Source organism: Lepidochelys olivacea (assembly GCF_965140295.1).
Source record: "Lepidochelys olivacea isolate rLepOli2 genome assembly, chromosome: 2".
Taxonomy (NCBI): Eukaryota; Metazoa; Chordata; order Testudines; family Cheloniidae; genus Lepidochelys; species Lepidochelys olivacea.
The window spans coordinates 240,150,872-240,168,812 of NC_140412.1; the positions used below are offsets into that span (position 1 = coordinate 240,150,872).

Genomic DNA, 17,941 nt, shown 5'->3' on the forward strand with positions numbered 1-17,941 from the left:
GAGGGAGGACTTACTTAAAAAGTCTAAATCAGTGTATATACTGGACCATAACACCAGTGAAAACAGTATAAACAGCAGCAACAACAAAAATTGCCTTGTATCAAAGGCAATAAATTGTATGATACGTATGTGTGAAATAGCATGGGACCAGGCAATTGGATTGTATCATGAGGCATACACAAAAGGGAGCAAAGTGAAGGCTCCACATGCAACTCTTAATTCTGTTACTTCCTGATTGTCACCTTGGGAAGGCTGCAAAATGTCAGTTTGGTGTAGCTTCATGAAATCAAATAAACTACACTTGGCATCCTCTAATCGTTCTCTTTTATAAAAGTTCAGCCATAATGCAGCTTGTGACCTAGTGAAATTTTCACTTCTCTTCAATGGGTTGTAACTGACATACCAGTGATACCCAATTTTTACAAGACCCATGTTGTTTTGATACAATGCAATAGTGTTTACACTGTTAATGTCAGAGATTGAATATCATCACTAAATCTAATTTAAATAAGCTAGAAACATACTCTGGCTCTACATGCCTATGGGGCTACTTTTATTTCCTCATTTCCATTGATACCAATCAAACTGTTCCTGCTTCATCTTTACTAGTTTGGAGTCAACTCCTTTCTGAGAACCATTTAATCTGTGTTTAGCATATGCACAGGTTGATGAGTACTACCATATTTGTATCCATTTATCATTCTTTTAACGTTGAAATGATTTGTGCCTTTGCCACTCTGTGATTAGATAGCAGTAACTTCTACATACTGACTTGCCAAACCAGGTTCTGTATCCCTCTCATTGTGTGGCATTCCCCAGAACAAATATTTGATGCTTTAGTTGCAGAAATGTAGTTAAAGCAGGTTTGAATGCTTGGGAAGCTTTAATGGCAGATGAGTTCAAGAATTTCCTTCTAAAAGTGGAAATGACTGTTCCTGCCAATTGTAAGACTGGGGACTGAATTGTCACCTGAGGTAACCGACTTTCAGGTGATAGAGAGGCTTATCTTCTGTATTCTAGGAACTGCAGTATGGGATGATACCAGTGGCCCATTTAGACCTGTTTCTTGTATCAGATAGGGACTAAGTACCAGCTACTTCAAAGAAAAATGCTTGGAACTGTGGAGTAGGCAGTTAGGGAATAACTTTCTCACATGGAAAGTTTCTTCCTTGCTCCCATTAATTAAGGGTTAGCTTATATCTTGAAGCATGAGAGTTCATATTTCTTCCCAAACTCTTGTTTTGGTGTCCTATTATTGTAACTCTGGATGCCAGGAATAAGTTGTCGTCTTTCTTCATGTATTATTTTTCCAGTGTGGTTAACAGACTGAATCAGGCCTGTATCCTGGTACAATGCCACTTAAAGCCAGAGTAGATGCAAAAAATATATTATGAGGGATGGTGATTCAGCAATATTGCTCATGCTAATCCTCCTAATTATGGGTTCCAATTTGTTTGGAAAGCCTTAAACTCAGTGTTTATAACATGCAGTTCACATCCTTAAAAAGAAGGGAGAACCCTTTGCTTGAATAGGTAATAATTTCAAAATTTTACTTGTGGCTTTATCACTGAGTTATGAGTCCTACCGTAACTAGTGTGCTGAGGTTACAGCTTAGTGAGTATACACTCTTAATTTAGAAAAAGTGATGCTTAGCTGGTGCTTATCAGAAGACAGATAAAGAACAGTGGCATTTCATTCACTCTGTTTGAAGCATGTGTATAGACATACATTCTGTTGACCATTCAAGCTATAAGAGAGATCACCTTAACTTTCAAAGTCAAACTTCAGATCTTAAGGATTTCACGATACAAAAGCAACTTTTATTTTAAAAAATTTTTTTTATTTGGGCCTTCCTTCAGCTCCATTAAAGTTGAGAATCCTGCCATCTCCCTATCAAATAGAAATTCCATTAAATTGTTTTTTGTTGTGGTGTGTTTATTTCCCCTGTGGCAAAGTTCCTGCTCTACCTTGGTGGGTCTTCCGCTTATTGGCAGATTTGCTCGCCTTGGAGCTTCACGGCAGCCCTCAGCTTGGCCATTTTTCTGAATTCACAGTCCAGGTCGACAACTCCTGTGTCTGACCAGGAGTTGGGAGGATTTGGGGGGAACCCAGGCCCGCCCTCTACTCTGGGTTCCAGCCCAGGGCCCTGTGGAATGCATGTGTCTAGAGTGCCTCCTGGAACAGCTGTGTGACAGCTACAACTCCCTGGGCTACTTCCCCATGGCCTCCTCCCAACACCTTCTTTATCCTCACCACAGGACCTTCCTCCTGGTGTCTGATAATGCTTGTATGCCTCAGTCCTCCAACAGTCCGAGTTCTCACTCTCAGCTCCTAGCACCTCTTACTCCCTGCTCCTCACACGCACGCACAACAAACTGAAGTGAGCTCCTTTTAAAACCCAGGTGCCCTGATTTGCCTGTCTTAATTGATTCTAGCAGCTTCTTGATTAGAACACCTGCAGCCAATTAGCCTGTCTGTCTTAATTGTCTCCAGAAGGTTCCTGATTGTTCTGGAACCTTCCCTGTTACCTTACCCAGGGAAAAGGGATCTACTTAACCTGGGGCTAATATATCTGCCTTCTCTTACTCTCCTATAGCCATCTGGTCTGACCCTGTCACACCCCCTCCCCATCCTTAGCTGGAATGTTGTTTTTTAAATGGATTTAAAACCTCTGAGTATTTCACACAAGACCATACATTGTAGGAGCCATGAAACCAGTTGCTACTTTTATAGATCCCCCTCAGTGAGGAACAAATAGTCTGCCAGCCCTTAGAGTTCTAGGTGGTATTCACATGTGCTTTTCATGCAGTCAGATTACTTCCTAACAACCTTCAAATTGTCTAAGGGTATGTCTATACAGCAAAGAAAAACGTGCAGCTAGCCTGTGCCAGCCAACTTGGACTCATGGGCTCGGGCAGGATGGGAAGGTCCCAGAGCTCGGGCTCCAGCCCGGAAGTCTACACAGCAATGAAACAGTCCCATAGCTCAAGCCCCATGAGCCTGAGTTGGTTGGCCAGTCACAGGTATGTCTACACTGTGAAGAAAACCCTAAGAGGGTAAATCCTGCCTCACCATGGTATATCCAGATGTAAAAGAGAATGCGGTTTTTCACTGCAGCAGGGTTGGATGACAGCTCTTTAGATGGGCCCCCAAACTACGTGGATCCTTCAGCCATTCGCCCTGTGGATGAGAAGCACGTTAGAATTCGGGGTTACTGCAGTGGGTGGGGGGGTGTTTTGTTGCCTCTCCCCAGCATATAGGCAGTGTGTTTCTCAGGCAGTGTGCTGGGGAAAGTATTTTGGCCCTATTAAAATGAAACCAATTGGGACTATTCAGTCATTGAAAGAGTGAACTTTTCCCTCTCCCAGAGGGGGAGAAACCAGGCTGGACAAAAACTATGTGGGTTTTTTAGGCTCGCACAGAAACGTGAATATGCTAAATAAATGAGGTATTTTAAATGAACCAATAGGGATAGCTAGGCAGAGGGTACAGGCAGTGCTTTTATCCCACAAGAGGGAGGAGGAGTGTATGAGCCAGAAGATAAAAGCTGAAACAAAGCCATGCTGTGTCCCTTTGAGTTATTCACATAACACTGGATGGTAAGGCTTTCTGCTTCTGAGATACAGAAGTGGGGTCATGATTCTAACAATGGACGCTGGTAAGTTGCATTAAGTTTGTCTTTCTCGGTGTGTAACAAAGCTTTTCACAGGAAGGAGCAAAGCTAGTAGCTAACTTTTTTGTAAGTAATGCAGTTTCTTGTATAGTTCTACATCTTACAAAGCCTGCAATAAACTTGGCATAGTGTGTGTATTATACTATAATTATTCCATGACTGTTACGCATTGAAACATGGTCTTCTCTGGAAATATGAGTCCAGGATACCACAATGAGCATGTTAATACGAGCCCTTCTGACTTCATTAAAGGGACAGTCGTCATGGGTCTGAATTACAGCTCCAGTGTCTCACTTCTAGAGAAGCCAAGATAACTGTCCATGAAATGTGTAGGCTGAATCACATATATGCACTGTGAGGTATCCTGGAGGGAAACCTATGATAGTAAGCAAAAACTAATGGTGAAGCTAAAATTTGTAGCTGTAACTCCTCAAGGTCTTTGGGACCCTACAGAATCTTGTAGTGTGTGTGATTGGGGTCACAGCACTCTTACAAGATTCAGAACCTCTTCCCATGTTTTGTATTACTAAGGCAGCTTGTGTGAAAATAGGATCTTAAACAACGTTGGGGTTTGCTAAAAAGGGAATAGTTCAGGAGGGTGGGAACAGGGCCTTAAAATTCCACCTGTGTTGGTAGTTACAATAAACTTACTGTTTGGCTGTGTAGTGGTTTGTGTGAAATGTGTTGGTAATCTCAGTCCAGTTTCTTATTCACGGGAAGTGGTGTCCGTGTCTTAAGGGTCAGTCATTTTTAGAAGTCTTCAGATAAGAGAGCCAGGATTTAAATGGATATGGAGAGAGCACTAATTGCCAGAACTTTTGCTGTACCTGTGGATAAATTTTCTTGTTGCTTTCAGTCTGATTCCCATCACAAACAGATTATTTACTCCATTTTAATGAATATAGTAATATAAGAATTCTTTTGAATCCCTTCTGTTATCAGCCACAGTATACTCAGTTGTGGTGGGAAAGGCTACTGATCTTAGAAATTGTTTTACTTAAAAATGAAGGACTTTTTTGAATAATGTTCAAACTGGAACACAAAACAGTTGGGACAAATTTCACAGTTCTGAATACTTGTCAGCCCAGTGCCTTTCTCCAGTAATGTGCATCTGGCCCCATTTGAATTAATATTTATTCTCTAGGGCCTGAGGAAAAGTTGTCTCCATGCCCTCTTTCAATTCTTGGCCTTTCTGCTCAGACTTCAAAAGCAGGCCAGCTGAGGTGATTTTGTTGATGGACATTTCTTCACCAGAAACTGAGCAAAGATTGCAAACACCTTTACTTAAGTCACCAGCATTTTACTGAAACTACTTTGAAACTAGTAACCTGGGCACGATTAAAACCAGTGACTCCGATGTGGTTCTCACAGTATGCTAGGTGCTTTGCAGACAAGGTTGAAACCAGGACCTTGCCACTGTCTAAGTTGACAATGTGCAGAATGAGGAAGGTGATGGAATGCAACACAAAGCTAACTGGTTATCCATGATTTTCCTTCTGGGGAAATCCTTTTGGGGATTTTCAAACATTACTTCATTTTCATTACATATAGGCCCTAACCAAAATTCAGACCCTCATTTTGCGAAGCGCTGTGTGAACTCATGGTAACAGGGAGCAGTATTCCCATTTTGAAGAAGGGGAACTGAGTCACAGACTAAGTGACTTGTCTGAGGTCTCAGAGAGAGACTCATGCAGAGCTGGGACTTAAACACAGCTCTCTCAAGACCTACTCCAGTGTCTTCTCTGCACTACCCTTCTTCCAAGCACTGTAATTTGTAGGATTCATGGAAACAGTTGTGGGCTTGTTTTGTTTGTAAGGATGAACCTGAGCGAGAATGTGGAAGCATATAATTTAATCTTAAAGATTACATCTAATTTTATACTTTCAGTTCAAGAAAATGTACTTTAATTGGCGTGTTCTTTCCCTGCGATGTTGAGTAACTTAAAATGAAATGCTGTTCAGGCATCATTATTTGTAAGTTCTCTCTCTTAAATTTTGCCTCAGGACAATGTCACTATTTTACACTTCTCCAGGTGTCACTGTACTTCAGTAGTGCAGTTAATATTTTTAGAAAGTTACATTGCCTTGCATTGGTAAAACATAAAAATAGCCAGTGGCTTCAAAATGTTCAGGTATTTAAATGGTAGTTCTTGGTTTTTGGGGTGGGAAAACACTTCTAAATACTTCAAAGGAAACATGGTACTTTAAGCATGTATTAAAATGAAGGTCTAAGATTTGCTCCAAGGATAATATTTTAACATTTGGTTTTTGTTTTTAAAAGTCATGGAAAAATATCTAGGCAGTTTAATCCACTCACTCTAATAAAAACACTCAAATTGTTACAGCATTACTATCTGCTCAATTTCACTTGCTTTTAAAACTCAATTTGTTGTTCATTCTTCCATTTACTTATTTCAGATCATTTGCTTTGCAAGTCTGGGCTATTATTTTGTCTTGGACATCAGATTGTTAAAGTGCTTTCTTACACACTAAAACTCTGCTGGTTTTTAGAAGGATTTTCAGAGATACTATTTTAATAAAAATCTTTACTAGAAGCACTCTCTCTACTTTCCATCCCATTCCCAGGCCCTTCTCATATTGTGATTGGCTTTCTTTTTTTATTGCCCTTTAGTTTGTGCTGTTTTTAATTTCTTGGTTTGGTGGGGTGGGGGTGGGGATTTAAAATGAAAGCTGCAGGCCATAGTTGACAATATAAGTGGATTTGAAGTAACTACAGGCTGGGAGTGTTGCAACAGCTGATCTGATCCTTCTGAGTTTCAAGAGCTATTTATGGTAGATTAGCTGGTATCAAAGCTCTACTGTTCAGCCCATAAATGGTTGGTCCCATGTGAAGTTGCCACACTGCATTTGGCTTAGTCCTCGGAGGTTGGAGAGCCTGAAGTTTTATGTGGATAAATCAAGTGATGGATGGAAACACTAAAGGCAGATCAGGGAACTACATTGTTGAGGACTTTAGACGGCTGAGGACTTTTGAAAGGAGAGTTTTGCTAATAACTTTCTTCCCAAATATATCAGAAGCAGCACTTGGAATATAGCTTTTGCATATTTACTCTATTTGGCACCCACATGCCATAGGAAAGCACCGTTCTAAATTTATCTGTCTCTGAATCATCTTGGCTGCAGATGTTGCCAAGCTTGCATGTTGATATTTGGTAACTTGAGTGAGGTGTCATTTTTGTTTTCTTAGCACCTGAATGTTTTATATTCTTTGGAAAGAAATTTTTAGCTGAAGTGAGAAACTTCACCAAAATATTGCTATGGAAGTCTAACTCTTACTGTTGGTTAGAAGGAGTTGCAATAATTCTGTGACTATTTTGTGAAAACTTTTTTCCTATATAAAAGCAGACAAGCAGTTTTAAAAAAAAAATAACTCAGGATTTTGAAGTAAGTAACACCTCTTTCTAAACGCTTGAAAGCAGATGTTTAAAAGGCAGTTGTTTTGAGAATGTTTGAAGCTTTGTCAGGTTGAAGTGCCAGTAGTTTTTTCCAGCCTGTGCATGCCAGTCATTCAGTCTTCCTTTGAGGCATTTTTATTCTTGTGGTTTTGTTTAAATGAAGAGTTCATTTCAATATGGATGGAAAGTCTGTCACTGACCTGGATTGTGTGTGAAACGTGATACTTTTTGAGTGTATTAACCTATTATACCAATATCTCAAATTGGAATAGGAATATTATTTAAGTAAAAGATATTGCAGTGGTTTTTCCCCCCTTCCTCCTCCCCAGTGTTTTGGGGCAGGTGTTGTAAAACCGATACTTAAATGTATGATTTGAATCTGACAGAAGTCTTATAGTAGTTTAGATGAGATACAACAGCTGCATTTTAACAATTGATAGACTTGAAAGTTTACTCAGAATACTTATCTCTGACTCTCCAGTTTCCATTCTTTTCACATGTTCTCTGGCTTTCTCTGTTAAGATACCCCGGTGAGGAAACTGGTTGCACATTCATTCTTGACCATCAGCACAGCATTATTAGCTGTTGAACCTTTAGGGTTTTTCTTTCTTCTCTCCCAGTATACCCCCTGATGTTCTACGTTAACTGGTTTAGAGACACTAATTTACAAAACATCCTGTGAAGGAAATATAAATACCATCCCCATTTTAAAGATGGAGAAACGGAGGAAAGGATGATGTAGGTTCTCAGGAGCTAGTGATCATGAGTTTATCTCCCAGTACTTGAACTGCAAAACCATAACCTTTCCTCAAACAGTTTTAAAAACACGTTCCCTTAATCTACCTGCTATCCCTTTGAGATTGTGTTCTACTCAGGTGTTTCACTATGCAGCATCAAAAGGGCCAGACAGCTAGATTTTATGTATTTAACTGTTAACAGTCCTCTTTCATCAGTTGGTGAGTGGAGGTGAGACATTTTATTAAAAGTTTTAGTTGTTGTTTTTTGTATGCACTTGAGTTTTGGTAAATTCTGCTTGAATGCCCATTGAAACCTATGCATGCGGTCTAAGTCTGTCCAGTATATTACACAAGGATGGATCTTCCCCAGTACAGAACTTGTAGCCTTAGTCACATGCTGCATCAACCGAAACCATCCTTCAGACGCCATGTCAGCTCAGTCTCTGACAAACAGAAGTTAGTTGTGTTCTCAATGTTTTTACTATCTTATCTCACTAAAACTCTTGTAACTCTTTTTTAAAAATAATTCCTCCCCTTATCAATCGGTTGACTAGGTTTGGATTTTAATAGCAGCATATTCTAAAATGTTACCTCTTCACATAAGTCAATTATTCCTTGTCTGCTGCCACTGAGAAAGAGGGCTGGTAATAAATCATATCACTATATTAACATACCTATACTTTGCACTTATAACCACGCATTGAAGAGTGCTTTTGGAAAATGTCTCATCTGTTTCTGAATCTGACCCCCTGCATGGTGGTTTTGGGCAGGGGAATTGGGACTAACCCTTCTATGAATTAGGAATTTACAGGGCTAGTGCAGCATTCAAACATACATGAGGATGTGGTAAGTCTTATGTATCAGTTCAAATCCAGGGTTACCATCCTGTAAGAACAGGAAGATTGTGCTAGAATCCTTAAGCTTGGATCTAACTTCAAATGTACTGAAGATGTAACTGGATATTTTAGGAAGCATTTTGATTAATGAAAAGAAATGTTATCGGTCCCTCTTCATACAACGAATTCTCAAATTACTAGGATTCAGCAATTAACCAATTCCCCCAAAGATAACAGGGAAAATAGTCAGTATGTCAAGCATTAATCATTCTACTTTTTAGAAGTACTCTTTTCATCTGTCACATTCCTAGCAGAAACTAAGTCGGTGTACGAATATTTTGAACTAGGAACCTCCTTTATTCAGGTAGGACTACAGGTGTGTAGCTCTGGCGTTCAAGCAAAAGTCCTAATCCTGGTACTGTGATGGGGTGGGGTGGGGGAGGAGGGCACGGAAAGGTAGCTCCTTATCTTTAATCCATTAAAGATGTCCAAAGAATTCTATCTTCAATTCATTATGCAGAAAGGAAACATTACATACACTGAGCCTCTGGGATTCTGGTTAAGGAAAAGTGAAATGTCATTTCTCCTTTGTTTTACTTATTGTAAAAGTATGGTGGACCCAGTCTGTTGTAGTGAGATGACAAAGATGCTACAGTTGAGTCCTAGGGTAAGTGTCACTAGCCACCACAGAGAATTAAGGTGCATTCTGCAATCACTATAGCTTTATTTGTGAGGGGGAAAGAAAGCACACAGTAAGTTGTAAAAGCAAATTGGTCCATTATACACATCATTAAGCATCATGAGCTGAAGTTGTTTTCCTCTGGAGATCCAGTTTCTCCAAGTGGTGGTGTGAATGCTTTTTTTAAAAACCCAGGGCACTTGCTTATGCACATTTGTGTTCTCGCTAATTTGTGGAATTTATGTTTTGACATAGGAAAACCCACTACCTTCATTTTTTTCTTATAGAACAGGTCCATGAGATCAGTTCATCCAAGTGAATTTTAATATGAAGAATGTAGCTAAAGAAATAAAAAAAAAATACTGCCATAGGATGTATATAGCATGGTTGTCACTAATTATAATTGTAAGTGAGTTGTAGCTTTGGAATGCAAAGGTGTAGCTGGTGACCTGAGACAGCTCACCTTCCACAGGCATTGCTTGTGATGGAAGATTTGTATTCAGACTGCCTTTCTGCACTGTGAAGGACTCTGCCCTCTAGCCAGAATTGAAGGGCATAATTTCCTCTTAAAGAAGCAGTAGGCAAGATTTTCTTCTGCTTTTTAATGACACATTCTTATCTTTGTGTTAACTGTAAACTATCTAGTTGAAGTAACTGAACCACATGAAGGTCTCTGGTTTTAGTGAGCAAAGCATGTTCTAGTTGGAATCTGCCTTAAGCAGATAAGGATGCATTGGGTAACTGACGATAAAAATGCTTTGTTCAATGAAGTCTTTCAGTATAGAAAACAGGAAAATTATACACCAAGCCTTTACTGATGGGCTTAGATTTATTAATGGAACACATTCTTTTCTTTGTAAGCTTGAATTGTTGTATCAAATCAATTTTTTATAACTTAAATGAAAAAAAAAAAAGACATTGCATATCCAAATTGAAAATGTTTAGCTGTAGTCCTTGAAGAGAGAATATTTAAAGTAATTTGGCTAGGATAACAGTCTCAAAATTCCTCATGTAATTTATATGATGAAGCATGTTTACTTAGTGATGAGCTTGGACATTAAAAAGCATCATGTGTTGCTAGTAATACCAATGATGTTCTAGGAAAAAATTCAGGCCACATTATTTTGCAGCTATTTCCACAGGATTTGACATTTTGTAACATATGACTAATGAGGTTTCAGTTTCTAACACTTTCTAACAGACTTTATTCAGGTATTTGGAGAAGTGCTGTGTAGACTCTCAGTAGATCAGAGAAAACTGTGCATGCCAAAGAGCAGTGGGGAGTTAACAGTATTATTTGTATGAAGTTAATTATTACCAGATGTTCACTGTGATTATACCTGCAAAATCTACTGTTAGAAAACTATTGGCATTGAGCTGACAGCGGTAGGATCTCATTTTTTGTTTAATCAGATTGGTCTCAAATGTAAGATAACTTTTTTGAAAGATGCACTAGATAATTTACGGTCTATTTTCCATTGTGGTGGAAATGGGGTATGAGATGTAGTATTCAAAATGAGATTAAACATGTAAGAAATGCTCTAAAGTATGTTCAGATTTCATGTGCTTCACGTGAGCTTTCCTTTCCCGGTCTCTCACTTATGGCAATCTGTTCCATTAAGCTGCCAGGGAACACCTCAAATAGTAGTATGTATACTCTTAATTAACTAAAAAAAAAAATCACCTCAACCATTATATTGTACTGAAATATGAAACCTAGGAACCAGGGCTAGTATTCACCGAGGCACTGAAATGGTGGCCTTGTGTTTACAACATGGTACTGGCAGTAGGGACATCTAGGTTCAATTCCTATCACTTTTGGTGCCAAAGTCACTTAAATTGTTTGAACCTTCATTTTCCCCCTGTGTAAAAATTGCACAAGGAACTATTACCTAACCTCTAAGGTGTGCTGCAAGGCTCAGTATGTTTGTTTGGAGGGGGATATAGAAGTTCGCTAATGAATAGCATCTTCAGCTTGTACACTTAAGGCTAGTCTACACCGGCAATGCTAAAGCACTGCCGCAGCAGCGCTTTAACGTGCCTCGTGTAGCCGTGGCGCAGCAGTCTCCCAGTGCTCTAAAAAACCACCTCCATGAGGGGCGTAGCTCCCAGCGCTGCGGCACTGTTTACACTGCCTCTTTGTAGCACTGAAACTTGCTGCGCTCAGGGGTGTGTTTTTTCACACCCCTGAGAAAAAAAATTGCAGCGTGGTAAATTACCAGTGTAGACAAGCCCTTAATCTGTTAACTCTGTAACACCACTTCCCTGGGTGCATCGTCCTCACAGTCATTGAACCACAGACCTCTAGATCTAACCCCTACTGCCTCAGCTAAGGCCCAGGCGTTTGGTCTCAAAGCCGCCAGTAGCAGACTTACAAATCTCCGTGATCTGGCTACTAGTAAGGGATAGAGAGTCATGCTTCAAGTTTTGGTTACACTTGCAATATCTCTATTGGTTTGAGTTGCCACTAGCCACATATAATACACACATGCTGAAAAGTTAGATGGTTGGGTCGGGGGGTTGCAGGAAAAGAATGACATCGAACAGTACTCAATGTGTGTTTATATCCATGCTATTTAGAAGGCATGTGGAGATGCTGGCCCAGAAACTCAATGGAGTAACTCTAAGCAGTTCAATGAACTTCTGAAGCTAAGGCAAATGCAATACACTGCACATTTTCAGAATCCTGTTTCTACAAAGTTAATTTATTTCAAAATTACTTCAAGTCAAAGCATGTGTTCCTTGTTCAAGAGCACATAGCATCCAAACTGGGAGTTTGGGGGAGCAGGGGAGCAATTGGAAACACCAGAGGCTGGGATTTTTCAAAAGAGCTAAACACAGCCTATTTCCTTTGCAAACTATTGGGATTTGAGCACCCACCCCCTTGGGCCCCATTGAAAAATCACAGCCTAAATAGCGTCTCAGATGAAATCTCACATTTGGATGATGCAAATTGACATTTTTAAATTCAATTTAGCCTTTACTGCTTCCTGGGTTCTGAACAGCATTCATGCTCTTCAGTTCCAAAATAACTCTCCAAAAAAGTAAGAAGTTCCATCTTGTAGCTGTAGTGCCTCATAAAATTGCATTGCAAAAACAGTCAGTGACTTAATTGTTGTAGTTTAAGTGTTGAACTGGAGCTTGTGCAATTAAACACTGTAATCTTAGTTCGCTATCTCTGATCATGGAAAATACTAGTGAAAATAATTACTGTGCCTGGCTGATAAAATCATGATCTGGTATCACTGATTTATGTGTAGAGCTCCATAAACTATAAAATATTCCAGCAATGAAAGTACAGAACAACAATACTGTAAATTTCAAAGTTAACAATAAACGTTATTATTGTACTAATTGAAAATAGTAATTTAATATAAGCATGACTTTGTTTTATCAAACTACATATGGATGTTATAAAGACTGGACAAAGTATTAGCCCGGGGGCTCTCACTTTTTAATGAGTGCTCTCCTACTACATAAAGCCCCGGCTTAGCATCTCTGTTTGGCTGCAAAAGTAACTTTGAAATGACTGAGTAGAGCCAAGTGTAAGAGAACCATTAAACCAAAACTCTTGCTCCAAAAAAACAGAACACCACCTTTGCAGATTTTCAATAAAATAGTGCTTTCCTTAAGCCTTCAATTGATGCACTAACTAATTAGCTAAAACATCAACGTTTATATAAATGTGCAACTGCACTTAAAAAAAAAAACTCTGGAGTTTTACTAGTTTTATTTTATGGAGAAAGTAAAAATATTTCACCTCAGGAAATGTATTCTTTCCACAAAATTGTTGCTTTTATTTTGTGTTCAGAGAGAAAGTAGTATTTTAAAGAATACTTTGGTAACAAAATTTATTTCAACCTACTTGCCATTATGATCTCTCATAAACTCTGTTATGTGCATGTAGCAGGAAGCCCTGTTTGCCTTTAAACCCTATGATCGTGTCCCTGATTGGTCATGGTATTGCCTGCTAGGTGAACTCATAACATTTAATGCACAATAATTCAAATTAAGGTGGCAGTAATGGGGTGTGTTCTGTCCCTGTTCTATGATGCCCTGGAAGACTCTCAGACTACATCAGAATGTGGCACGTTCATGTGAATTTATTTATATTCCCATCACCAGTCTCATGTAGCAAAATATTTTGTTTTTCCCACAGGGCCAGGGAGGAACAGAGATCTCCCTTCCGCAAGATGTCAGATCATATTGGGCTCAGTTAGCCCAGGTCCTCCCTCCTCACTTCCTTCTGGTGTCCTCTTTTATACCCCTGAGCTAATAGCTAATTGATTTATCAGCTCTCCCAGACTGATCAGCTGCATATCCCCAATCAGCCTTTTCCAAGGGAACTGATTGGTGTCTAAGTGACCAGAGTGCTGGCTCACCTGTTAGCTTCCAGCACTCTGTCAAAGTGGCCCCAACTAAAATTATCTACACTGACATGTTCCTCATTCAAAGCAGTCAAAGGTTTGCTTTTCTAATTTTAATCTTTCCTTGCTTTTGGCTTTTTGATTTATTTTTTAGTGTAGTATACTGCAGTCCTGTGCCAGGAGCCTGAAATCATCAAAGTAAAGAGGGGGTACATATTGACATTATCTAACAGACTATCCTGCTATTGCTTATCGCTATTATATTTTTTACTTCAATAAAATTAGGGGGAATGTAATAAACAGTTATCTGATTTGACAGCATTATCCTGTAGCTTTTAAATGGAAGTCACTTGCTGAAGTGTGGTTCCAAAGTAAATAGAATGTTGCCTTCAAACTTTCCAGGTTATTGTATGGTCTCTATTATAATACTTGAAATGGATAATTGGATTCCAAACTTGATGCATCCCACATCTTTAAAAGTCCAAAAGGTAAAAGATATGAAGAAATACTGCATGACAATGTAATTTTGTATAGGTAAAGATTACACATAGCTTTTAACCTCCAACTTGATAGTTTGACTCTTCTGGCTTGAAAAAGAGGACAGCTTAGTCTTAGCATCCTTTTTGTCACATTATTGTTATTACATGAAGTCCCCAGTATTAGCTTACCTTATTTTCATAAATAAAGGTTTCAGAGGCCATTACCTATCAAGTAACATTATCTGTGGGGAGGGTTCCTATAATCACTAATTTGGGTCAGATCAGAGGAAGGTATTTGGAAGTTGCACAACCCACAAAGGTGTTTGATTAGCATTTCAACCAGGACTTTCCTCATGACTGATTTGGTTTCTGATGGGTGACTAATGGATGGATCACTTGATGATTACCTGTTTGGTTCATTTCCTCTGAAGCACCTGGCATTGGCCACTGTTGGAACACCAGATACTGGGCTAGATGGACCATTGGTGTGACCCAGTATGGCTGTTCTTATGTACTAATTGGGGTTTGACAGAGCACTGTTAATTGTAGAGCTACTAGAAATGCAAAATCAAATTCCAGATTAGGAAGAAAGAAGAGACTGATACCCACAGTTACAAATGTATGTTGTGGTTACTGCCGGTAAACTACAGCTCATAATAAAGATCTGTTCTACACTCAGAACTTCGAACAAATTAGCTAGTCCCTCACGGGTGCGAAATTCAAACCCCTGAGACACGTAGTTTAAGATGACCTAAATCCTGGTTTAGACACTGCTAGGTTGATGGAAGAATGCTTCTATTGAACTAGCTACTGCTCCCTGAGGGGATAGATTTACTACAGAGATGGAAAATCCCTTTCTGTCTCTTTAGCAAGTATCTACACTACAGCAGCATAGCTGCAGCAGTGCCACTGTATTACTTGTGGTGTAGACATACACAAACCACTGATTTTGTGGCTCATTACATCGATTTGTAACATTCCACACTGCCTGTTACCCTTAATTGTCTCTATTAATCCTTTATAAATACAATCTAACCCTTAATTGTCCACTTCATTTCAAGGGACCTCCTACAACCAGTTAGAAGAACATCTTCAGTCTGGGGACAAAACTTTGTTTAGAATTCTGAGGGTTAAAGGTGGCTACTTTGTGAATAACTAGCTGCCTCTGGACCTACAATATAGGCTGGATTAATGTTTATATAAAATATAAAATATATTATATATTGGGCATGAATTGGAGGTCCTAGTATAGGTAACGTGTATTTTTGGCTCATGGGAACTTGCTAGGTTCACTAAAGTGAGCATAAAAGCAATTGGTCTCTACAGAAACATTTAAATGACTAGGTGCTTCTAAATCATGCCAAAGGCAATTAAGTGTTTTATTAGACTTCTGTGATGGATTTGGAGCTGCCTGTAATTTATGGGTGCTGTATCTTGACTGGGTTATGATGTTCACTGTAGCAAACACTTGAGACAATGCAAGAGGCCATTCATTTTTATGCTCTTGTTCAGCTCCCTCCTGGTCTTGCCAGACTGGCTTCTTCAGGAATGACTTGCTCCCTGTGGAGGGTGTTGGTCAAGGGATCCAGGAGATTTTAAAGATCCTTTGTTTCTTAAGTGGAAGACAAGTTTTTGGGACTATACCCTAAAATCAGCTGTGAGAAGGCTTGAGAGAGATTAGTCCTTCCAGAGTCTCCCTGAGAGTGGTTAAATTCTAGGTAAGATAGATATGCAAGTAGTCCTTTTTGTCTTTTTAAAATCCATTCTATTATGTTATGCTTTGTTCCTACTTTTAAGATTAAACAGTTTGTTTTAAGAAGGGTGTTTTGGGTCACTGTACTCCCCACTTGCCACAGGCTCCCAAAGGAAAGAACCACAGATACTGAAACAGAGTTGGATGTGCAGGATAAGAACGCTTGGTAAATAAGTTACTATAGCCTAGGACCAGTCTGAAAGTGGGGAACCATGAATTCTATCCCAGGAGAGGTAAAGGCATGAGGCCTGCCATCTGAAAAGGTGTTCTCAGTAACCCCAGACAAGGGATCAGAGGTGCAGCTAGCCCTGTGACTGTGACAACTTCTTACTCAATAGCTTGAGATTCCTTTTTGTTCATTCTACACTGATGTAGATGTTACATCACATACTTAGTGGTTGTTTTCATAATACTGCTTGACTACTTAATATTGCAAGTAAACTTAATTTAAAATAAATTTAAAGATTTGATTAACACTCTTAAACTACTTTCTTCCCTGAAATTTTTTTGGGACAATTACTTTAACATGCCGTAGGAGACTGGCATCTATGCAATATTTATGGTTGGTCCTGCTAATCCAGATCCTTACATTGAGCATAATTAGAGTTTACAATTGCATCCTTCTTCTTTATCAAGGTGCTGGCTGACTAACAGTCCTCAATGTGAGAACACCTGGGATGGCTAGAATTATCTGCCCTGAAGGCAAGCCTGTGTTCTGCTCAGATTGAGCAGGCTTCTGATTCCGAGATCTTCACCACAGACCTTCTCAGGTCAGTCCCCCAGACTTCTGTCCTATCCTGCTGGCCTCCATTTAGAGTGATTGGTCCTAGATTTTACTTACAGCCCTCTACCTTTCTCTTATCTGAGGGTTCCCCCTCCTCCCTCACACAATGTGAATATTCTACCGGTTAGATATGGAGACCCACTTTAAATATTACCTTTACCAAGGAGACATTTGGGCAGCAGTAGGAAATTGGATCCTTCCGAGTCCAGGCCTCATTACTGCTTTGGAAATAGCTCAAGTATCTCCATGATAGAAAAATGAATAATGACGTTAATACCTGGTTTTTGGTCTTCTTCTATGCCACGCCAGATTTTGGCCATATTTGTTTGCACAGAAGCTGAACAAACTTGCATTGTCTATAAATTGTTTTAAATTAGCTTTCAAAGGTGACTGAGCTAGTAAACTCCGAGCAGGGAAATGAGGATCAGAATTCTATACTGCCTTGTACTGCCCATCTGTTGACAAGTAAAAACTATAGCCAAATGTCTGTGCAGTAGAAATGGTATGCTACTTAGCTTTCAACGTTTTTTTATGTCAACTTTGCAGTGACGTTAGGAGGATGGCTACTGAAAGTTTTAAAATCTCTGGATTAGCACTTCAAGTGTAGTTTAAATTTCACTGGGTTCACAAACTTGGCTTCTTGTTACTGATAGATACCAAGGGCAAATCCTTTTGTTATTTGAGCAGCCTCTTATATCAAATGACAACTATGCTGTTTTTTCTCTGTCCCATACTGCAGATAGCTGCCCTATGCAAATCAGAAGCTTGCATAAATGTGAATTGTCCACACCGTTAAATTCTAGCCAGTTCTGTTGCTCTTTTGAAGTTGGGAGCTGCTGTAAATCCCAACCCTGCCCAGCAGCTTTTTGTGAATTAGATCGTGGGTGACATGTTGTGTAACTTAATTTTAAACTTGTTCTAAGTGCAGTACTGGATGCTACTGTTGTGGGCAGTGGGAAATAAATGACTGTCATATGAGTTATCATTTCAGTCCCCTTGATATGCAAACAAAAAACTATTCAGACTCCCATAAATCTTCTTGGTATTGAACTTCATGGAATGTGTCACAAACTTTATTTAGCTTCTGTAATGTACCAGTTTCCAGCAGGCTTGTAGCATGTATTGGAGTAAGTTGGGTATGTAAAACAACTGTCTGAACAAATCTCTCAGAATTTTTATGTGAATTATTTGGTCTTCAGAAGGGTGAAATTTGCTCC

At 39.3% G+C, this 17,941-nt stretch overlaps 1 protein-coding gene across 1 annotated transcript in view; it reads left to right on the forward strand.

Moving 5' to 3' along the window:
* The first annotated feature begins 3,521 nt into the window (after positions 1–3,521).
* Positions 3,522–17,941, forward strand: part of SVIL (supervillin) — a 149,739-nt gene continuing 135,319 nt past the window's right edge. Inside the window, exon 1 of the mRNA XM_084618439.1 lies at positions 3,522–3,658. Coding sequence (XP_084474565.1) covers positions 3,637–3,658 — 22 coding nt within the window. The 5' untranslated portion in view covers positions 3,522–3,636. The remainder of the gene's footprint in view (positions 3,659–17,941) is intronic.